Below are 24,594 nucleotides of genomic sequence, written 5' to 3' on the forward strand. Positions count from 1 at the left end.
TTGCATAGATGTGTACTTGGTCTTCCAATATGGCGCCTAACAAAATCTCGCAGCGCGGTGACGTCATGCGGTAGCCCTCTATAGGGCCTGACTAGCCTTTGGTAACACACTAAACGAATTATCTTTTCATTTTTGGCACTTTTTCTGTTTGTGTAGATGGGAAGACATACTGAGAATCCAAATCGCCAACATTTGAAATAATAATTGTTTTGAATTATTTCTTGTCTTATTTAATGCAGGTTGTAATAGAATTAGCCTACATTTGGCTTAAGCTGGATGAGACAGAGACATAATTTTATAGCCATTTGTTAAACAGCTGACAGGGAACGTAATTAACCGTTCCGGGAGCGAAATTTTTTTTGTTCTAACTGGTTCGGGAACGTCTATTTAATGGTGGAACCCAAAACCAGAAACGTTAAAATTCCGTTTCTGTTCGGAACGAACCAATAGGAAAAAATTCTGGTTCAAAGCCCTGACCCAGAGGCACAGTGTGGGTTCAGAGCAGGGCGCTCCACTATCGACATGGTATTCTCAGTGAGACAGTTACAGAAAAAGTGTCGGGAGCAGTGGAAACCCCTCTACCTTGCTTTTGTTGACCTCACAAAGGCTTTCGATCTTGTAAGCTGTAGCAGACTGTTCAGGCTACTTGAGAAGATAGGTTGCCCACCAAAGCTGCTCAGCATAATCAAGTCCTTCCACAGCAACATGAAAAGCACTGCCAGCTTTGAGGGTAGTACCTCCAAGCCTTTCCTGATTCTCAGTGGAGTTAAACAGGGCAGTGTACTTGCCCCAACGCTGTTCAGGATCTTTTTCTCACTGCTCTTGATGTATGCCTTCCAGTCCTCTGACGATGGGGTCTACATCCACACCACCATGATGGCAAACTTTACAACCTGGCCCGCTTACACGCCAAAACAAAGGTAACACGTGTGCTCCTTAGGGAGCTACTGTTTGCCGATGATGCAGCCCTTGCGAGTCATACACGTAATGGACTCCAACGCCTGATGGACAGGTTCTCAAATGCCTGTAAAGAGTTTGCCTTAACAATCAGCATAAAGAAGACTGAGGTGATGGCCCAAGATGCTCCAAGCCCTCTGGTAATATCGATCAACGTCTCTTTGCTTGCTGTGAGTGATCGATTCACATACCTGGGATCCACTGTCACAAACAACTTGTCTCTGGATGCTGAAATAAACACAAGAATTGGCAAAGCAGCCTCTGTTATGAGCAAACTCAACAAAAGAGTTTGGGGAAACAAAAACCTGACAATAAACACCAAGCTAAAGGTGTACCAGGCCTGTGTGCTAAGTACTCTCCTCTATGGCAGTGAAACATGGACGACATATGCCAAACAAGAGGCAAAGCTCAATGCCTTTCACATGCGGTGTCTTTGCAGGATCCTAGGAATTAAATGGCAGGACAAGGTAACAAACACTGATGTTCTCGAGAGGTCCAGTTCCAGGACCTTATTTGCAACGATCAGTGAATGTCACCTGAGATGGCTTGGACATGTTCACCATATGGGGAAAGGACGTATTCCGAAAGATCTCCTATATGGCCAGCTTGAATGCGGTTCATGTCCAACTGGTCACCCGCACCTGAGGTACAGAGATGTGTGCAAGAGAGATCTTAAGTCAGCTAACATCGACATAAACTCATGGGAGGAAACAGCGATTGACCGGTCAGCATGGAGACAAATTGTCAAAGCAGGGGTGAAGGAAGCTGAAGCTACCAGATCCCAACTCAGAGACCAGCGGCGACAGAAGGCACCTTCTGCCAACACCACCACATTCAGTTGTGCAGGATGTGGCAGAGACTGCCACTCTAGAATTGGCTTCTTCAGCCACCAAAGATGATGCTGACCATGACCGAAACCCATTGTCTCTTTAAGACGGACGGAGGCCAATGAATGATGATAAGGCCAAAGACAGTAAACATCTGATATCTAAGATTTATAAAAAATTACAAAACTCCAAGAATCATTCTACTCTCCAGATTAAGCAGAAATGGGAAAGGGAGTCTGGCCTGGAGATATCTGAGGATGACTGGAGAACTGTTTGGGTGTGTCAAGCTAAAGCCACCAACTCTAGTGCCTGGTGAGAATTCTGCTGGAAGAACTTATTAAGGTTTTTTATCACTCCTAAGTTGAAAGCTAAACAACGGGTTTACCAGGGTCAGAATAAATGCTGGAGACAGTGTGGACAGACCATGGCTGAGCACTTCCATATATTCTGGGCCTGCCCCCTTATCCAGCCATACTGGCAGGATCTCGCAGGAGAAATTCAGTCAATCTTTGGTTTAAAAGTCAACTTTTCTTTTATTACACTGTATTTGGGTAAATTCCCAGTTGGACTCAGGGCCCAGGACAACTATCTTTATAAAGTGCTCTTGGCTGCAAGCAAGAAGGCCATTACAAGGAAATGGCTGCAGTCAAATTTGCCATCGAGGAATGACTGGATTACCATTGTAGATGAAATACAATGCATGGAAAAACTGACTTTCGCCTTAAGATTACGGACTGAACTTTACACAAAGTACTGGGACAGGTGGACTTCATATTCTTTAAAATGTAACTCATTGTCTGTGTGAATAATCACTCCATTTTACATCAATGTATGGACTATGTCAGCCCTGTCAACCTACCTGCTCATTACTATTCTGTCTTTTTTTTGTTCTTTGTTTCCTTGTTGTATTTTATAGTTGGAAAAAGAACTGAAAACTTAATAAAAAGAAAGTATAAAAAAAAGAAAATCAAGCGCTCCGATTGGTCAAGAGATTCTGACTATTTCTCGATAATCACCTTGAGTGACTCGGCAAAATGGCGTCCAATCGCTTCATCACCTTAAGTGAGGAAGAATTACAAATGATGAAAGAAAATGCTGTTCCTGAAAGCACTAAAGATGCTCCGAAGTTTGGTCTAAAACTATTCAAAGGGAACATGGGATTATTTTATCAATTTCAGAACAAAGTGTTTTATGTGACTCGGAGTAGATAAGTGACACAAGTCTGCACCACAAAGTTATTACATTTCAGTGGTGCTTGAAAGTTTGTGAACCCTTTAGAATTTTCTATATTTCTGCATAAATATGACCTAAAACATCATCAGATTTTCACACAAGTCCTAAAAGTAGATAAAGAGAACCCAGTTAAACAAATGAGACAAAAATATTATACTTGGTCATTTATTTATTGAGGAAAATGACCCAATATTACAGATCTGGGCGGCACAGTGGTGTAGTGGTTAGCGCTGTCGCCTCACAGCAAGAAGGTCCGGGTTCGAGTCCCGGGGCCGACGAGGGCCTTTCTGTGTGGAGTTTGCATGTTCTCCCCGTGTCCGCGTGGGTTTCCTCCGGGTGCTCCGGTTTCCCCCACAGTCCAAAGACATGCAGGTTAGGTTAACTGGTGACTCTAAATTGAGCGTAGGTGTGAATGTGAGTGTGAATGGTTGTCTGTGTCTATGTGTCAGCCCTGTGATGACCTGGCGACTTGTCCAGGGTGAACCCCACCTTTCACCCGTAGTCAGCTGGGATAGGATCCAGCTCGCCTGCGACCCTGTAGAACAGGATAAAGCGGCTACAGATAATGAGATGAGATTGCATATCTGTGAGTGGCAAAAGTATGTGAACCTTTGCGTTCAGTATCTGGTGTGACCCCCTTGTGCAGCAATAACTGCAACTAAACGTTTGCGGTAACTGTTGATCAGTCCTGCACACCGGCTTGGAGGAATTTTAGCCCGTTCCTCCGTACAGAACAGCTTCAACTCTGGGATGTTGGTGGGTTTCCTCACATGAACTGCTCGCTTCAGGTCCTTCCACAACATTTCCATTGGATTAAGGTCAGGACTTTGACTTGGCCATTCCAAAACATTCACTTCATTCTTCTTTAACCATTCTTTGGTAGAACGACTTGTGTGCTTAGGGTCGTTGTCTTGCTGCATGACCCACCTTCTCTTGAGATTCAGTTCATGGACAGATGTCCTGACATTTTCCTTTAGAATTCGCTGGTATAATTCAGAATTCATTGTTCCATCAATGATGGCAAGCCGTCCTGGTCCAGATGCAGCAAAACAGGCCCAAACCATGATACTACCACCACCATGTTTCACAGATGGGATAAGGTTCTTATGCTGGAATGCAGTGTTTTCCTTTCTCCAAATATAACACCTCTCATTTAAACCAAAAAGTTCTAAAAGTTCAAAAAGTTTGTTGGTTGACCACTCCTGGGGAGGGTAACAATGGTCTTGAATTTCCTTCATTTGTACACAGTCTGTCTGACTGTGGATTGGTGGAGTCCAAACTCTTTAGAGATGGTTCTGTAACATTTTCCAGCCTGATGAGCATCAACAACCCTTTTTCTGAGGTCCTCAGAAATCTCCTTTGTTCGTGCCATGATACACTTCCACAAACATGTGTTGTGAAGATCAGACTTTGATAGATCCCTGTTCTTTAAATAAAACAGGGTGCCCACTCACACCTGATTGTCATCCCATTGATTGAAAACACCTGACTCTAATTTCACCTTCAAATTAACTGCTAATCCTAGAGGTTCACATACTTTTGCCACTCACAGATATGTAATATTGGATGATTTCCCTCAATAAATAAATGACCAAGTATAATATTTTTGTCTCATTTGTTTAACTGGGTTCTCTTTATCTACTTTTAGGACTTGTGTGAAAATCTGATGATGTTTTAGGTCATATTTATGCAGAAATATAGAAAATTCTCAAGGATTCACAAACTTTCAAGCACCACTGTATATACCGCTTTTGAAGTTTGAAGTCAATTATATTTCAGATGATTTTTTTAAAATAATCACCTGTGTATTTATACTAAAACAGTTTTCCATCTCAGACTCCGTGAATATCGACTTCAACTTCCTCTCAGTTATTATTCACCGATATTTACTTCACCTTCGGAGAATAACTGTTAACTCTTACAAACATCATTTTGTTTCCTTCTATAAATAAAGGTTTAAAGTGTAATTATCTTGAAATATTTGTAATTTTTCACTTGCCAATATTTTATATTTGAAAGTGCTCATTTTAAACTTGAACTTTAACATATGTTAAGGTTAAAAAAAAGGGGAAAAAAGTTGAAAAAACAAAAATTGTTAAATAGATTTTATTTGAATTAAAATCCTTTACTTTTAAACACTTCAGTACTTCAGAAGTATTTCAGTTCCAGGATACAGGACTGGAGTTCTGGACCCTATCAAACCCGCTCCAGGTCCCTGGTGTTCACTCAGGACTCGGAAAGTCAGCCTTTTGTTTTACTGTAATACCAGAACATTCTGGAATAATCTTCAGCACACTTAAACATAAATTCTCTCCTCTCCGATGGGCAATTCAAATCCATGATCACAAACAGGAAATGTTATTTGGCTTCTGATGAATTGAAAACGAGGCCTGCCCTCTGTTTATTCCTGAGAATGTAAATACAGGTTTAATGAACGAATGAATAAATAAACATGGAAGCATGGATGGGTTTTTTAAACCTTTCACTCAAGTGTAACGTTAATGAGTGTTTTTCACTGAAGATTTCTAATGCCGCTTTTCCACTACAAACGCGGCTGAGTCGGGCTGAGCCGTGCCGTGCTGAGTCGAGCTGAGTGGGGCTGTTGGAGTTGCATTTCGACTACAACCGCGCTGAACCGTGCTGGCTGGAAGTGGGTGGACACATTGGGTGGAGTTAGCGAAAGTGGGTGGACGTCACGTGATGCCGTTAAGCAGCGCAAACAGTGACATCAGTGAGCTTTTAAGCGGTAGTCTCACGACCCGAATAGTAAACAATAAACATGGAGGACATGGAGTCGTTAGTGTCTTGGTTCTGTGGCTTGTTGTCACCGACAACGCGGACAGATACTGGCAAGAGCGTATAGATGAGGCGAGGCGCATAAGGCTTCATAATTCTCGTAATTCTTCTTCTTCCGGGTTTGCGGTGTTTACAGATCCCAGCGCGCTCGCGGGGCGTGTGTGGGCATGTGAGGACACTCCTCCTCACCAATCAGTGCACAGGGGAGTGTCTGCTCACGCCCCTAGCCTCACTCGGCTCGGTTTGGCTCGCTTCAGCCCCACTCCAAAACCGTGTGAGTTTTAGGGGCTAAGCAGGGCTGAAGCGAGCTGAGTCGTGCTGGTTTTTGGTAGTCGAAACACGAGCCGTGTCGGGCTGAAGTGAGCTGAAAAAGGGTAGTGGAAAAGGGCCATAAGATACATTCTCAAAGTATTTCTACACGGCTGTGTCGAGTCACATGATCATGACGACTTGTGCTCATTAGTGTTACATAGCTGTTCCAGGTGTTGAGCTCACCTGTCCCTGGGAACAGGGTTCACCTTACAGGCCTCCAGAAGGAAACGCACCACCTCCACATGCCCTGCAGCCACACAACACATACTCACAGTCAACAAGTGTTCATTAAATCCAACGTAGTTTATATTTTAAAGTCTGAACATTATTACCTGATATAGTTTTACACACACACACACACACACACACACAGCATTTTCTCACCCAGCTTCATGATCTTCATGAAGCTCGCCTGCGACCCTGTCGAACAGGATAAAGCTGCTACAGATAATGAGATATTATGACTTGATTCTTGAAAGCTCATTTTGATTTTACACAGCAGCCCTATAGTGCCATCATAAGAACTTTATTTTTTACATGGGCATTAACAACTTCACTTACATTTTAATAATTCATTTAAATAGTTCAATAATAAACCCTAATGAAAATGTCTCTAAGATTCTGAAAAACATTCAGTTTGAGTATGTCCATTCGATCTGTAGTTTACAGAAGCGTTAACAGAGACAGGAGCTGGTCAGTGTGGCGTTCATCAGGACTGTGCCATCTGCAGAATGTGCTGCTTCATTCATGTCGTTTCTGTACCGTTCTAAACTAACATGAGAAGGACGTACCTTCAGCAGCTGCCACGTGCAGAGCAGTCCTGGAGTCGTAGTCTTTCTGCTCCATGTCCATAGATGACAAAGCAAACCTGGAAACATCAGAGTCGATTTCTTCAGTAGCGGAGCAGGTTTATATTAATGCACTCATTCTAAGACACTATTGTTTCTGAAGTAACAACTCACAGCGACTTATAGGGTGGACGGTCCTCATAAAAGGATTTGTTAAAAATTGTTGACATGGTGAAGTTTTCCTAAAGTAAGATGTTTATTTATCATTTCTGGAAGGAGTCTCCAGTGTCAGAGCTTTAGAACAATCAGAGGTGAAACTGTAAGTTCAGGACAGCGGCGTTATGCTTTACAGTTTCTCAGAAGTCAGAGCGGTGCGTCTGCATCAAGCCGTAAACAAACACCTCAGCGGAAGGAATATTTAGCGATCTCTTATTAAGATTATTATCATCGCCTGTCTTTCAGCCTTTATGCTGATTATTCATTTCCTGCTCCAAGCTCTCTGTGCACGTGAACTTTTATGGAGTTTTAAGGGTGTCGCTACATACGAGCTGTGTCAGGAACGTGGTTTGCATGTTATGGCTGATCAGGACACACACACACACACACACACACACACAAGTTTCTGAAACTTTCGTAAATCTGGTGGAAAATGCAACTGTTTGGTTTGGATTACACAAATGTCTACATTGAGTTTTACTAAAAGAGTGATAAATGAGACCCAGCAAACATCATGGTGGTAATTTTTTGTGAGTGTTAACAGAACACAGCTCCACCCTTCAGTGCTTTTGCCAAAGCCACGCCCCCAAAACCAACACACACCTGAATGCTAGTGAACGATTGGAACCTGGATTGTAAAGACACCTCACTGTGATGACCTGTCCATGTTGTGTGCTTTTTTCTGTGGCACACCAGAGAGAATACGGAGTGATGGTGGAAAAAATTCCTGAGCCTGAACGTTTTTCCCTGCCCGGGAGGTGAGCAGCGTGGGGTGCTCTGTCCTGTATGCGACACACTTAACACAACTTGTTGGCCCCTGGGCCCAGATATACTGCATGTCTGTGTATAACCCTGATCATCATTACTGTCAAGTGGGGTTCAGGGGTCTGTTCCCCTGGGAGAATTATTTTTTAAATTCGTCCCTTAAATAATAGATTGTGGTGAAATGGACAACATTCAGACATGAGATGAACAAACCCAATATAAGCCTAGATTACAGTAGCATCTTCATGCAGAGCAGCAGAGCTCTCGGGACTGGCAGGCCTGTTCAGTAACCCATCCCTGCTTTAACTCGTCACATACCTGCCGACTTACTGCTCGTACAGTGCCTTGCAAAAGTATTCATACCCCTTGAACTTTTTCACATTTTTCCACCTTACAACCACGAGCTTAAACGTTTTTTATTGAGATTTTATGTGATAGACCAACACAGAGTAGCACAGAATTGTGAAGTGAAACAAAAATGATAAATGGTCTTCAAAATTTTAAACAAATAAAAATCTGAAAAATGTGGTGTGCATTAGTATTCAGGCCACCTCCGTCAATACTTCGTAGAGCCACCTTTTGCTGCAATTACAGCTGCAAGTCTTTTGTGGTATGTCTCTACCAGCTTTGCACATCTAGACACTGAAATTTTTGCCCATTCTTCTTTGCAAAATAGCTCAAGCTCAGCCAGATCGGATGGAGAGCGTCTGTGAACAGCAATTTTCAAGTCTTGCCACAGATGCTCAATGGGATTTAGGTCTGGACTTTGACTGGGCCATTCTAACACATGAATATTCTTTGATCTAAACCATTCCATTGTAGCTCTGGCTGTATGTTTAGGGTCATTGTCTTGCTGGAAGGTGAATCTCCTTCCCAGTCTCAAGTCTTTTGCAGCCTCCAACAGGTTTTCTTCCAGGATTGCCCTGTATTTAGCTCCATCCATCTTCCCATCCACTCTGACCAGCTTCCCTGTCCCTGCTGAAGAAAAGCATCCCCATAGCATGATGCTACCACCACCATGTTTCACAGTGGGGATGGTGTGTGCAGGGTGATGAGCAGTGTTAGTTTTCCACCACACATAGCGCTTTGCATTTAGGCCAAAAAGTTCAACTTTGGTCTCATCTGACCAAAACACCTTCTTCCACGTGTTTGCTGTGTCCCCTACATGGCTTCTTATGCCTGTCTTTCAACAATGGCTTTCTTCTTGCCACTCTTCCAAAAAGGCCAGATTTGTGGAGTGTACGGCTTATAGTTGTCCTGTGCACAGATTCTCCCACCTGAGCTGTGGATTTCTGCAGCTCCTCCAGAGTGATCATGGGCCTCTTGGCTGCTTCTCTGACCAGTGCTCTCCTTGCTCGCTCTGTCAGTTTAGGTGGACGGCCATGTCTTGGTAGGTTTGCAGTTGTGCCATACTTTTTCCATTTTTGAATGATGGATTGAACAGTGCTTCTCGAGATGTTCAGAGCTTGGGATATTTTTTTATAACCTAACCCTGCTTTAAACTTCTCCAGAACTTTATCCCTGACCTGTCTGGTGAGTTCTTTGGTCTTCATGATGCTGTTTGTTCTTCAGTGTTCTCTAACAAACCACTGAGGCCTTCACAGAACAAGTGTATTTATGCTGAGAGTAAATTACACACAGTCGGACTCTATTAACTAATTAGATGAGTTCTGAAGGCAGTTGATTGCACTGGGTTGTATTTAGAGGTATCAGAGTACAGGGGGCTGAATACTAATGCACACCACATTTTTCAGATTTTTATTTGTTTAAAATTTTGAAGACCATTTATCATTTTTGTTTCACTTCACAATTATGTGCTACTCTGTGTTGGTCTATCACATAAAATCTCAATAAAAAACTTTTAAGTTCGTGGTTGTAAGGTGGAAAAATGTGAAAAAGTTCAAGGGGTATGAATACTTTTGCAAGGCACTGTATAGCATTATGAGACTACAGATACTACAGCCGTACCAAGAAAGGTCAGCAGGTGGCAATTACAATACTCCAACGTAAACTAGGAACTGATCAGTAGCCTAACCACTGACTAACGCTACGTTCACACTGCAAGGCTTAATGCTCAATTCCGATTTTTTTGTGAAATCCGATTTTTTTGTGAGGTCGTTCACATTAACAAATATATGCGACTTGTATGTGATCCTCAGTATGAACGAAAAGCGACCTAAAAGTGTTCCGCATGCGCATTGCAGGATACGACGACGTCACACGCAGTGAGCATGGCCAGTGTTTACGGAAGTAAAACCGCCCGGTTGCGGTATGACCCATCCAATCTAGCTTGAATAGCTGCATCCCCCCAAATGGAAATCAGCTCCCTAACCTCTGCGTCCTTCCATTGAGAAGATTCAGAACCTTCACAGCCCGAAGCGTCCCTCGCATTGATGTCATGCGCAGGGGCGCAGATACGTTTTTTGAACTGGGAGGGACAAAAAACTGGGGGGAGACAAAGCTGCCAGCAAACCAACCCCAACCCCGATATGCCTGTCAAACTTGTTGTGGGTTACCATAGCAACCAAGCTCGAGCTCACAACCTGTGCAGTCTGCGCAGCTCAACCAACCGAATATCAGTCTTTGTTTTATGTGAGTTGTTGCAACTATGTATACACTGCTGTGCACCTCAATAAACCGAATGGTAATTAGTCTTTTGATTTTTCCGTGAGGTTTGCCTTATGCAAAGAAAGACAGCATAGACGTTTTTTCCTCCCTATAAGTGGGGGGGACCGAACGAGGTGAATTTAAATCTGGGTGGGACGAGTCCCACCCGTCCCTCCCTCTATCTGCGCCCGTGATTATGCACCATGTTGTTGTAACTTTTTTTGAGAGACCCGCCGCCTACTTCAGCGCAGAATAGTGACGTTTGTGGCTTGTTGATGACGTGTAAGTCGGATGAATGCGACCTGGCGGTTCAGACTGAAGTCGCATATGAAAAGAGCGGATAGGAATCGGAATTAGGACCACATATCCAAACGGCCTGGGTCGGATTTGAAAAAATCGGATCCGTGTCGTTCATATTGTCAATAAAAGATCGGATACAGGTCACATATGGGCGAAAAGATCGGATTTGAGTCACTTCAGCCTGCAGTGTGAACGTAGCCTAAATGACGTGAACAAGGACACATTCATTTCTTTAAAAAATATAATCGCAAAGTATGCACCATTTATTTTAAATACTTTTGAAACAGTTACAGTGCAACAAAACCATACGGTATATAATACTACAACCCTAAAGTTGTTTATTCAAAACAATTTGCTATGAAGAGAAAACTATTTAACAGAAAACTAAAAACTATAGCTTACTTCAGAAAAATTACCATTCAGTTCCATTAACAATGGCAATAATTTAAAGTGCTTCAAGAACTGAAAAACAATGAGAAATAAATAAAGAATAAGCAAATACAGTTCACTACAGAAAACTTCCCCCTCCCTTTATTTCTTCCTTCTTGAACAGGAGTTTGGTTAGCAGAACCTTTCCTTTTTAACATGTTTGGTGACTGTAGATGATCCTTTGGACTGGCCATGAAAGAGTGGTGAGAAAACATGTCTGTGCAGAGGAAGTGGCAGCTGATGCTGAGGATGTGGTGGCTGATTCAGAGGAGGTTCAGTTCCTGCATCAGTGCTGGGGCATGTGCTATGTTTACTCTTTTGCTGGCAAGGTGCTGCGTTTTTACACTGCCTGCATCCTCGTCATAAAATCTGACCAGAATATTAAGAATTTTATCCATCCTTTTGTCCGTGGCCTCATCGATATTGAGTGAAAACATGGCATTCTTTAGCTTGTTGGACAGGTTTTTCTTAAACTCTGGCGAGATGCCGTGTGTAGTAAGATAAGCTTGCATGCTTCCTTGAGACGGACGGATGCGTGAGGGCGGGTTTATCCTCCGCTAATTTCTGACACAAAGTGACGAGTGGATGAGCGATAGTAAACGACAGGTCAAACTCAGCAGTGAAGGAGAACAAGCGAATTTTTAAATCAGCCACGCGATCCGTCATTGAGGGTCGGATATCTGCAGGGCTGTTGCCCCCGGCAAACGTGACGTGTGTTGGGTTGCTCAGACAGCTGCTTGATGACGAGGGTCTAATTCGTGCCGTGACAGCACTTTTTTCCCACTAGTTCCATATCATATTTTCCTTGCGCACAAAGTGCAGAAGCGTGCTCCTGGTTGCCGGAGCTTTTGGCACCAGCTTCCAAAGGGCTTTTCGTCTCTCCCCGCCTCCTCTACCCAAGCCCAGCCCCATTTATTCTTGATGCCTTTATCGATATTTTTGGTGTTTTCCCCTGGCTTCATACAGTTGCGTTCCACGACCTCGGCTACGTTTCGCATTGCCAGTGTGGGAAACACATGGATTGACTGCTGAATCTCTATCAATCTGTTTGGCCAAAACCCAAGACCCGCCCCTACCCTATTTCTGATTGGCTTAATGGCTAGTAGGCCTTGGTGTGGGTTAGAGTAAAAGCTGCGCCTGTCAGATCAAGAGAAGTGTCAGATCACTGGGCGAACCTGAATTTTTTTTTCGCAGACATGTCAGTACGCCGGAATTCCGGCGTGGCGCCTGAAAGCTATCACGCCTGAGAATATCTTTGCTAAAAATTACAAAACATGTTCTGAATTCTGAACATGAAAATAAGAAAAAATCAGGAGTGTAGCACGCGGACACAAAATACTGTCCTCTTTTTAACAGATGAAAACGCGGCTTTCCAAAAACACCCCTTTATGTTATAAATGCAGAGCGTGGCCGAGCTGCTCGCTGGGATTTGGAGTGATGTGGAGGTGTAACGGTGATAACGTACCTTCTGAGTGCAGATACGTCTCCAGTGTAGGCAGCAAAGAGGAGGTTAATGACAGACTTCACCTGTAAAGGGATGGAAAACAGTGATTGGTGCACCTGGAGCTCTACAGAACCAAGACCTAAATGTGGTACCGCCTTCAGTTGATTCGAGAAAAAAATTATGATTGTCCAACCTGCAGCAAGATTTGAATATTTGATCATTTGTGTGGTCACAATCACATTTTCCAAAGCTCCCGTTTTACTAAAATATATGCCATCATCTCATTTTGTAGCATCCATCACAGAACAACCTCATCACACCAACAGCCTGGAAGGACACTGGTGTTGTGCATGAAGATGTTCTGCATTGATCTGGTGGAGATGTGAACTTTTCAGCTGTAGTTATTACTCCTGTCATTTTTCCTGCTCAACTGCACTCCAATTCAGAAACTCGAAGCTTTCCAACTTCTCAGAGTATAAGGAACAAGTGGTGACTTTCTGACCTGCACTAGTCAAAGTCACCACAAGAGGGTGACAGAATTCCACTATTTACTTTTATTTACCACAGCATTGTTGAATTTTGGATCCCTCGCTGTTCCCTCAGTGCTCCACCACTGTCTCCATCACCATCCCCTCAGTGCTCCATCACCATCCCCTCAGTGCTCCATCACCATCCCCTCAGTGCTCCATCACCATCCCCTCAGTGCTCCATCACCATCCCCTCAGTGCTCCAACAGCGTCCCCACCTCCATCACCATCCCCTCAGTGCTCCATCACCATCCCCTCAGTGCTCCATCACCATCCCCTCAGTGCTCCAACAGCGTCCCCACCTCCATCACCATCCCCTCAGTGTTCCAACACTAACACTGTTCCCACATGAACCAATATACTGTATGTAGTCTTTTTGGTCACATTCTGTGCATTTTTTTTAAAAACTCTTCACAGTTAAAATTAAAGTTAATTGTTATAATCGGCTATAATTTTGTCTGGAGCATTAAAGTTTGAACTTGCTTAAAGATAATAATAATAATAATAATAATAAAGTAAAGAATGAAAATAATTCCTCTACAGTTCCTCCTGGATATTGCAGGCTATTAAGCATATAGTTTCATAAATACATCAAATATATTAAATGTGGATGGCACGGTGGTGTAGTGGTTAGCGCTGTCGCCTCACAGCAAGAAGGTCCTGGGTTCGAGCCCTGCGGCTGGCGAGGACCTTTCTGTGTGGAGTTTGCATGTTCTCCCCGTGTCCGCGTGGGTTTCCTCCGGGTGCTCCGGTTTCCCCCACAGTCCAAAGACATGCAGGTTAGGTTAACTGGTGACTCTAAATTGAGCGTAGGTGTGAATGTGAGTGTGAATGGTTGTCTGTGTCTATGTGTCAGCCCTGTGATGACCTGGCGACTTGTCCAGGGTGAACCCCGCCTTTCACCCGTAGTCAGCTGGGATAGGATCCAGCTCGCCTGCGACCCTGTAGAACAGGATAAAGCGGCTACAGATAATGACATGACATATTATTATTATTATTATTATTAATTACACTGCCTGAGGGAAAAAGTCATCATCCATCTGTAAGCACTTGTCCTGTGCAGGGTCGCAGGCAGTTCACATCTACAGTCAATTTAGAGCCACCAATTACCCTAACCTGCATGTCTTTGGACTGTGGGTATGTGCGAGTGTTGGCATGTGTGAGTGCTGTGTGCGAATGCTGTGTGCGAGTACTGTGCATGTGTGTGTGTGCTCTGAATTTTATTTGTGAATGGTGTGTGTGAGTGCTTCGTGCGAGTGCTGTTCTCGAGTGCTGTTTGTGACTTCTGTATGTGTGCTGCGTGTGAATTCTCTTTCTGAATGATATGCGAGTGCTGCGTGAGTGTGCTGCATGCGAGTGCTGCGTGTGAGTGACTGCTGTGTTTGATTGCAAAGTCCACACAGAAAGGCCCCACTGGGCTTGAACCCAGAACCTTCTTGCTGTGAGGTAACGCTGCTAACGACTACACCACCGTGCCACCCACAAAAAAAGTCACCATTTGGTTTTAAATAAGCAAATATTTAAGAACCTTTGCTTGGATCATTACTGGAGTGATTATGGCACCAATTTTTTTTTAACCCTGACTGATGCAGTGAGTAACTTCTCATTTCTTCAACAAACATGTTGAGGGCCTATCCTGCGCTCATGGGAAAGATGTTCCTGTGTTTCAGAAGGTCAAACTATTGTCCTGCATCAAGCAAAGAAAACAACTAAGGAGATTTGAGCTGAAATGACTGGAATTGGGTTCAGAACTGTCTGATGCATTATTAACACCTGGCAGGACCGAGATGAACCATCAACTACCATGGAAGAAATGCAGTTGAAAAAAATCTTGCTTGACCGTGATTGGAGATCATTTAAATGCTTGGTGAAGTCAAATTGTTTAAAAAAATCAACAGTTGAACTCACTTTCTCTATTAAACATAGCCATAAAATTAAGAGCATTTCCACACTCGCAGTGGGATGACCTCTCACAGGATTGGGACTAAACAGCTGTGCGTCCAGAAGAAAACCACTCGTTAGTGAGACTAATCAGGAGAAAAGGCTTCAGTTTGCTGAGGAGCATAAAAGATTGGACTCTGGAGTGATGGAGAAAGGTCATGTGGTTTAATGTGTCCAGACTGACCCTGTTCCTGAGTGATGGGCGTGTCAGGGTAAGAAGGGAAGCTCATGAAGCTCCGCCCCATCACGCATAGTGTCCACTGTCCAAGTCTCTGGAGGCAGTGTGATGATCTGGGGTTGGTTCAGTTGATCAGGTCGAGACTCAGCAACGTTACGGGGCAATAAAATGAATTCAGCTGACGACCTGAACGTACTGAATGACCAGATTATCACCACATCAATGGATTTCTTTTCTTCTCTGATGGCATGGGCATAAAATTAGGGCTCAAATTGTGAAAGCATGGTTCAGGGAGCACGAGGAATCTTTTCACACATGAATTAACCGCCACAGAGTCCCGACCTTAACCCCACTGAGAGTCTTTGGGATGCTGGAGAAGATTTTACACAGCGGTTCGACTCTTCTGAAGTCAACACAAGAGCTCGGCATAAAATTAATCCAACTCTGGACTGAAACAAAGTTTGTCAAAACTAGACCATGATGACTGCATACCGGAATCAAAACTAAAGGTGGTCCAACAAAACATTAGTGTGTGTGACTTGTTTTTGGCCAGTGAGTGACTTTGACGAGGGCCAAATAGTGATGGTGAGATGACTGGGTCTGAGCATCTCCAAAATGACCCATCTTGTGGGGTGTTCCCGGTACGCAGTGGTTAGTACGGAACAAAAGTGGTCCAAGGAAGGAGAACCGGCGACAGGTTCAGGGGTGTCGAAGGCTCATTGATTCGCATGGGACACAGAGGCTAGCCCATATGGTCCAATCCCACAGAAGAGCTACTGTAGCACAAACTACTGAAAAAGTTCATGGTGGCTAAAACAGAAAGGTGTCAGTTTATCAGCACTTTTGTTCGGTACTAACCACTGCATACCGGGAACACCCCATAAGATGGGCCATTTTGTAGATGCTCAGACCCAGTCATCTCACCATCACGATTTGACCCTCGTCAAAGTCACTCAGATCCTTACACTCACCCAGTTTTCCTGCTTCCAACACATCAACTTCAAGGACTGACTGTTCTCTTGCTGCCTAATAAACCCCGCCCACTGACAGGTTCCACTGGAATGAGACCATCAATGTGATTCACTTCATCACCTGTCAGTGGATTTAATGTTATGGCTGATCGGCGTCTACAAAGTTTGTAGGCAGACGACATAAGATCTGATCTTTCTTTTTTTTTCAAACCTTTATTCGTCACATGCACACTTCAAGCACAGTGAAATTCATCCTCTGCATTTAACCCATCTGAAGCAGCGAACACACAGTGGGCAGCCACACCAGAGCGCCCGGGGAGCAGTCAGGGGTTCGGTACCTCGCTCAAGGGCACCTCAGCCCAAGGCCGCCCCACGTCAACCTAACTGCATGTCTTTGGACTGTGGGGGAAACCGGAGCACCCGGAGGAAACCCACGCATGCAAACTCCGCACAGAAAGGCCCTCACCGGCTGCTGGGTTCGAACCCAGGACCTTCTTGCTGTGAGGCGACAGTGATGAGCACTACACCACCGTGCCGCCAAAATGAAATGATTCTGGTGGGACTTGAACCCACAACCTTTGAAGGGCTTCTCTGATGACCCTAGAAGTGCAACACGCTATCCATTGCGCCACAGAGCCTGGTTTTTTATGGCTCTTTTTTTTTTTTTTGCCTCAGTGTGTGACAGCTCTGAGGTTTTCATGGCTGTGTGGACACAGAATTCCAGTCTTTTCAAATTAGATCTGGGTCACTTTTATACACGGTCATAGATCTGATGCGTATCTAATTCATGGCCATGTGACGTGAATGAGACACTCGGATCAGAACTCATGTAGCGTTTTGCCTGTGCTCGTGCACCGAGTGGTGTCTTCATCAGCAGCACCGTCGGCACAGCAACAGTGGAGGAGCGACAGTAGCTACACCAACAGTAAAAGCTCTCCGTCTGGGTTTTTCACCTTCTCGACTTGATCATGTGCAGCTGATTAATCGGAGTTAAATGTGATGCACGCGTTAGCTACTAGCACATCCAGTTAACACCATCACTCGTCTCACAAATATGATGTTATTTATTGTTGGTGATGCAGATGACTCGTGCACAAACGTGTGAAATGTGCATGCGTGCTGTTTCATCGGACAGATGTGTTCACATTACAGTCAGATACAGATCGTGAGTGAAACGGTGAAATGGACCGATCCGAGGTTTGCAGTCAGGCTTGTGAACGTCGCTATAGACCCCTTCGCAGTAAACGTCATTCATACGTAAGAGGAAATTGCGCACGCAGCCTGGACCCAAAAAAGACTCAGCGACGGTAGAGACAAGAAGAAATATTTGGAAGAAATGCCTAGTTGTTGTGTTGTCGGGTGTCAGAATCGTAGCAGTGATGGGGTTAAAATGTTCAGAATTCCAGCAGGATCTCACCCATTCCAAAAAAATCGCCGACGTCTATGACTACAAGCCATCAAACGTGTAGACTGGGATGAAAGCACCATCAAAAATGTGCGGGTTTGCAGCGCCCACTTCATCACAGGTAAGATCAGGCTATTTATTAAATCTTTCTTTTTTATTCTTTCTAGTCTTCGTTTATTGATGTAGCAAAATACTTTGGTAACGTTTGTCTGATTAGCTGGGTCATAGTTACACAATGTAATGAATATTGTTAGCATGTTAACTTAGCTTTGCATGCAGTTTTGTTTGTAGGAGAGGTCTCGCTTGACTCAAGCAGTCCAGATTTTGTGCCATCATTATTTGTGTATCTGAAAATCACAATTTTAAAGCAAGGATGGAAAGGTAAAATTGTGTGCCCTCACTCTAAATGCCAACTTACGCTGACTGCTCTAACCTAGCTCCCGCCCCGTTCAGTTTCATTTCTGCTCTCTGCCTCTCGCTTTTTACGCAGCTCTGATTTCTCTTAGCTGCACTCTTTACACTATCATTCCTTTCATGCCATTACCTCCTGCAAATTGCTGTTTAGTGTTGGGATTTGCTGTTGTAGCTAAAGCCACATTGCCATCACATCACTGGCATAATTTGATTAAAACTAAATGAATATGAATGTCCCATTGTTAATCAAGTTGTACATGCCCGCACATAACATAATCATATGCGTCTAAAGACTTGTAGGCAGGAAGTTTTTCGTGGGTGTACACTGAAGTCTTGTCAATAAGGTACGAGTATATATCTGGCCATTGTATACCAGGGAACTTACTAACATCGCCCGTCCACTCTTTAATTAAATGCGGATCCGGTAGGCGATGTCCACTTGTTAGAGTTAACTTATTTATGTAGCATTCTCGATCTTGTAACGACAATTGTTTGGCATAATCTGACAGCTCATAATGCCGGTCTATGGGCAGCGCCACTGTTTCTGAGTCCAGGCTGCGCGCGCATCCTGGCAACGGGCGGTTTGTTCACAAACATGCGAAGGGGTCTATAGTTTGTGTTTGCTGAATAGCCAGTGATTGTGTAGATGATACACAGGGATGAGTTTCACACAGACACAACACAGCCATCTTCAGTTATTCAGCTTCTTTATTTCAGAGAATAACAAGGCGATGCACGAGAACCTGAGCTGTAACACTGGACCCTCCGTCACTAACACGGGGCGCTGAACCGTCTCAGGCGGACTGAGCAGCTCTACGACCCGCCCTCCAAACCACCGCTCGCGTTCAGACAGTGGAGATGAGTTGAGAGGATTAATAACAAACAAACAAACAAACAAAACAAACATGAGATAGATGAAATGGGTTTACACAAATTTATTAAAATAAAATGATACAAAAATGAAGAGGCAGTGGGAAAACAATACTGATTGAGAGAGCATCCATGACATACTGGAATAATCATTCGATAAGCAAAGCATGTTTATATTTATATAAATATATATAAATATGTATAAATACGTCTTTTGTGTGCAGACAGGTGTTCAGCATGACCGAGGAACAGTTGAACCCAGAGTAATCACATTAGTAACACAGAGAGGGATCACAGCCCCTGTTCAAGTAATTCATGAATCCTGCTTCCATTAAAGCATCACAGATCCCGTCTGACTGCCTCGCTGAGCGTGAGGCGGGGTAACAGCAGCACGCCGCACACAACACACACAGACAAAATCCAGTTCAGTTCACACACACAGGGAGTGTACATAACGACACAAGCAGGGATGTGTGTTAAAGACGGAGTCGGCATGGAACAGAAGAGAAACAAACTTGTACATTCTCATGAACATAAACACACACGCTGAAAAAATACAACACACACCAACACTCGCACTGCTCAGCTTTGGGTTCATTACCGTCGCTGGAAAGCGGCACAGCTGTGATTTTTCCTGCAACGGTAATAATTCAGAGTTAAAGGCTCAATCAGGAAAAGCTTCATTTTTCAGGATTTATATTAAAACCACGACTGAGGCTGCTGAAGAACATTAAAAGCTACAAAACGGGTGTTCATTATATATTACATTATAGTTTCTGTACTTCCTGATTGGGGCTTTAGCCCCGCCCAACATGTCGGACATGACTGCGTGAAAGTGCGATGGAGCAGAAAAGCTGCTGTACAGTGCAGAACGAGCTCCAAAGCAGCGAAGCAGCACGAGCTCTCAGGCCTCAGCTCAGTCACGTGCACAAACCAGGGCGGAGCTAAGGGCAGAGATCTGGAGAGGAGACGGTCGGACCGTGAGCCGGGTGCTGAACGCTGACCGATCGCATCTCTAACGCAAACACAGAGCTGGAGAATCAGAAAAGCACTTCTTCATGAGTGGAACTCCAGGCCAGAGCTTCTTTATAACGTCATATCTTAACAGAAACACATTCAAACCCATGGGATTAACACACACACACACACACACACACACACACACACACACACACACACACAGAGCAAAGATGAGTCTCAGGGTTTTAGCTACGAGTGATAATTTACTACTATTAACGTTTAGATGGAGTAGGAGTATAAAAAGCTTTAAATGCATTTCAGGCTGCTCGTGAGTGTTTGGAGCGACGGCGTGTTGGGTTTCAATCCAAGCGTTTGGAGTCGAGCTGATTCATGAGTGAAGAGAAACCCATCTGCATGACGACAGCTGAAGGTCATGCAAACAAACCTACGTGACCTCCATGATGTCACCTGAGCAATAAACACTCAGAGGAGCATGAGTGTGTGTGTGTGTGTTTATATACTACTGAGGACCAAATGTCCCCACAAGGATAGTAAAATCTGACAATTTGGACCTTGTGGGGACATTCGGACAAGGAAATTGTGGCTGTATTTTTTTTAAAAACAAAAACTGAATAAATAAATAAAAGAGCCGCGGAGTTTGCTTTTCATCACTGAGGTCAGGGTTGGATTAGGTGCAGCGCAGCGGTCGTTAACTGCAATAATAACGATGTCAGTGGGAGCTCATGATGTCGGTCAGCCCTGTGCTGCACAGAAGAGCGCGATCAGGTTCAGCTCAGCAGGCGGTCAGGACCGTAACAGCTCTGACTCGTCATTCGTGACCCGTCTCCCTGCGTGTAAACCTGACTGTGCACTTCCTGCTTCACCCTCCTGCGTTCCTGCGTTCACGAGCCGCTGCTTTGGTTTCACAATAACTTTCAGAAACAGGAAAGAAAACTGAGCCTCGTCGGCGCATCAGCATCTGCCTCGGAGACGGAGGAAAAATAAACACCAGAGAGCTGAAATTGACCAAGCCAAGAGGACAGTAACAAACAAACAGAGTGAGATAAACACGGTGCGCGTCCCCCGTACAGCCCTGTACTCCAGACGTGTTTAGTTGTGCTCTCCGACATTATCCAGCCGATAGATCACAGTGGTGGACGTGTCTTCGGTGGACTCGGTGGGCGAGACTTTTTTCCACAGCGAATCTTTGAGAGCCAGCTCTTGCTGAAGACTCTCGTAATCCATCGGCCCAAAGGTGTGCTGCTGTGTTGAGCGACACGGAGAACACGTTAGTTTGCTTTCCCAGGCTTCCACATCTATGTGCAGCAGTGCTGGTATTAAAGGATATATATATATACACAAAATATATATGTGTGTGTGTGTGTGTGTGTGTGTGTGTGTGTATCAAAGCCATCAAAGCCCTGCATGCCATAAAGTTAGGAAAGAATAAAGAAAGCTGTTAGAGTCACTTCTTCACATGTAAAGTGAGAAAGCGTTGCTCACCAGGCCTGGCACGATTCACACAGCGATCCGTCAGCGATTTATAGTCGTCATTTTTCATTTATTAATCGCAGGAACATTGTTGTAGAAAAACATATGAAACAAGTTCGTCCCCATTCTCATTACAGCAGCTGTAAACCTCACCAGCCTCCACGTTTCCTCTCTGCTGAAACGAATCGGGCGGAACTACGCAGCTCGGCACGTTACTGAGACGCCGCCCAGCGTCCTGGAGACGTCGGCTATAAAGCACTGACGCTGGAGGCTCCTTCCAAAGCTCGACCACATCAACACTTACACACTTCTTCTTTGCTAAATGACCCAGTTTTGTTACAACCCCGATTCCAAAAAAGTTGGGACAAAGTACAAATTGTAAATAAAAACAGAATGCAATGATGTGGAAGTTTCAAAATTCCATATTTTATTCAGAATAGAACATAGATGACATATCAAATGTTTAAACTGAGAAAATGTATCATTTAAAGAGAAAAATTAGGTGATTTTAAATTTCATGACAACAACACATCTCAAAAAAGTTGGGACAAGGCCATGTTTCCCACTGTGAGACATCCCCTTTTCTCTTTACAACAGTCTGTAAACGTCTGGGGACTGAGGAGACAAGTTGCTCAAGTTTAGGGAGAGGAATGCTAACAGTTTTCCACTTTGCCACAGTCCATTTTAAATGAGCCTTGGCCCAGAGAAGACGTCTGCGCTTCTGGATCGTGTTTAGATACGGCTTCTTCTTTGAACTATAGAGTTTTAGCTGGCAACGGCGGATGGCACGGTGAATTGTGTTCACAGATAATGTTCTCTGGAAATATTCCTGAGCCCATTTTGTGATTTCCAATACAGAAGCATGCCTGTATGTGATGCAGTGCCGTCTAAGGGCCCGAAGATCACGGGCACCCGGTATGGTTTTCCAGCCTTGACCCTTACGCACAGAGATTCTTCCAGATTCTCTGAATCTTTTGATGATATTATGCACTGTAGATGATGATATGTTCAAACACTTTGCAATTTTACACTGTCGAACTCCTTTCTGATATTGCTCCACTATTTGTCGGTGCAGAATTAGGGGGATTGGTGATCCTCTTCCCATCTTTACTTCTGAGAGCCGCTGTCACTCCAAGATGCTCTTTTTATACCCAGTCATGTTAATGACCTATTGCCAATTGACCTAATGAGTTGCAATTTGGTCCTTCAGCTGTTCCTTTTTTGTACCTTTAACTTTTCCAGCCTCTTATTGCCCCTGTCCCAACTTTTTTGAGATGTGTTGCTGTCATGAAATTTCAAATGAGCCAATATTTGGCATGAAATTTCAAAATGTCTCACTTTCGACATTTGATATGTTGTCTATGTTCTATTGTGAATACAATATCAGTTTTTGAGATTTGTAAATTATTGCATTCTGTTTTTATTTACAATTTGTACTTTGTCCCAACTTTTTTGGAATCGGGGTTGTATTAGTGTCAGATCGTGTATAAGGCCTGAAGACAGTACTGAGAGTCTGAAACAGATTCAACCGTCATGACGGATCAGGAGTTGGACGAGTTAAACCTGATGGGAAACGAGGCGTCTTTAAGAGTGACAAAAATAAATTGTGTCTTGTAACGTGTGTGATGTGTTTAGTTTGCTGTCTGACTTCAGAGCAGAACAACAAAACTTCTTTCTGTGACGCATCAAAGCTGTGAATGTCCTCACTCACACTCCACTGCTGCTCAACAGAACACACACACACACACACACACACACACACACACACACACACACACACACACACCTTATCGTTCAAATTAACTCTAATGAGATTAGCCACAGCTAACAGCTCAATAGATTTACAGTAATTGCAGTCCTGACTTGAGCTTCATAAGCACGCCTGATCTTTTTAAAGTGTAATTTAATGCAATAAACCGACTCGAAGCATCGACAGGAGGCGTGCAACGATATATCGTGTGGCGATAAACAGTGATACAAATCAATTATGATTATTATCAGGCTGCGTAATCTCGGGGTTGTTCGTCACTGTAATTGCGGTCTTTAGACAGTACAGTGTGCAATAACGTACAAGAGCAAAAATGCACATGACTTCACTGTAGGCGGAAGTAACACAGCTCTAATTCTGCAAAAACACACAATCAGCTGTAAAATGTGAAAGAGCTGCTGTGTGATTGTGTACAAACAAACAGATTTAACAAGAAATCATCGCTCTGTCTCTCTTTTTACAGACTGCTGAAAGAGAAAGAAAAGGGAAACAAATCGAGGCCAAAGAAAAGTTCATAAAAGTTTAAGAAAAGGAATATTAGTTATTAACTTTTTAATTTTTAATAAAAGGAATATTTTAGTTAATATGTTACTCAGGAAAATTATTGTTGTTATTAAGAAAATGAAATAAATCAGACACAGGGTACACCACCACCACCACTCTCACCAGGGCAGCTGGGGTTCGGGGCCTTGCTCAAGGGCACTTCAGCCATTCCTGCTGGTCCAGGGAATCAAGCCAGCAACCTTATGGTCCCAAAGCTGCTTCTCTAACCATCAGGCCATGGTTGCCCCGACTGCTTGAACCAGGACGCAACTTTTTTTGTTATCTTTCTAATGATCACCATTTAGAGATGATCTCATTAAACTCTTCATTAAATTAACTCAGCTGTTCCTGCCTTCACATAAACCAGACCGTTTCCTCTGCTGGGATCCATTTCACAGACACTCATTTTTATATCATTTCAAAGTTAAGTTGATAAAGGATTGGAAAAATAAAATTGCACCGTTTTTGTTAATAAAATTTCTCTCATTTCATATTTTTTCAAAAACACAGGGAGTTGAAGCGCGTTGTGAACTGGGGGAATTCTTACTTGCCGTATCAGCGACTCATAAGCAGCTTATAATATCAGGGTTTTTTCCTTCGTTGTAACGATGTAACATGTACACGACATGCATTACATGTGTCTGGCCACGCCCCTTCTATGGCCAATCAGCATCGTTAGGACAACGCCATGTTACACACGATCTCATGAGCCTTACACGTCTCACAGATGTTCCACAACATTAACCGTAACGTATAAACAGATAAAAGACTGAACGCGTCAGAGGAATAAAACACTCCGAGGTGCTCAGTGTAACTCCACTCCATCACACCACCCTGCGGCTGATTAGTTTC

The 24,594-nt window shown here is 43.7% G+C and overlaps 1 protein-coding gene across 6 annotated transcripts in view; it reads right to left on the reverse strand.

Annotated features, from left to right (window-relative positions):
• The window catches only part of glsb (glutaminase b), a 122,733-nt gene that overhangs the window by 6,374 nt on the left and 91,765 nt on the right, over positions 1 to 24,594 (reverse strand). For 2 of the 6 annotated variants that reach the window (XM_060930461.1, XM_060930462.1), the window contains exons 15-17: positions 12,696 to 12,757; positions 6,917 to 6,993; positions 6,309 to 6,372 (exon numbers count right to left, since the gene is read on the reverse strand). In XM_060930461.1, coding sequence (XP_060786444.1) covers positions 6,309 to 6,372; positions 6,917 to 6,993; positions 12,696 to 12,757 — 203 coding nt within the window. Of the gene's footprint in view, positions 1 to 5,339; positions 5,425 to 6,308; positions 6,373 to 6,916; positions 6,994 to 12,695; positions 12,758 to 18,800; positions 21,204 to 24,594 lie in introns of those variants that run through there. The other 4 variants (XM_060930463.1, XM_060930467.1, XM_060930466.1 and 1 more) reach the window with 4 other exon arrangements.

Source organism: Neoarius graeffei, chromosome 9, assembly GCF_027579695.1.
Source record: "Neoarius graeffei isolate fNeoGra1 chromosome 9, fNeoGra1.pri, whole genome shotgun sequence".
Classification (NCBI taxonomy): Eukaryota; Metazoa; Chordata; class Actinopteri; order Siluriformes; family Ariidae; genus Neoarius; species Neoarius graeffei.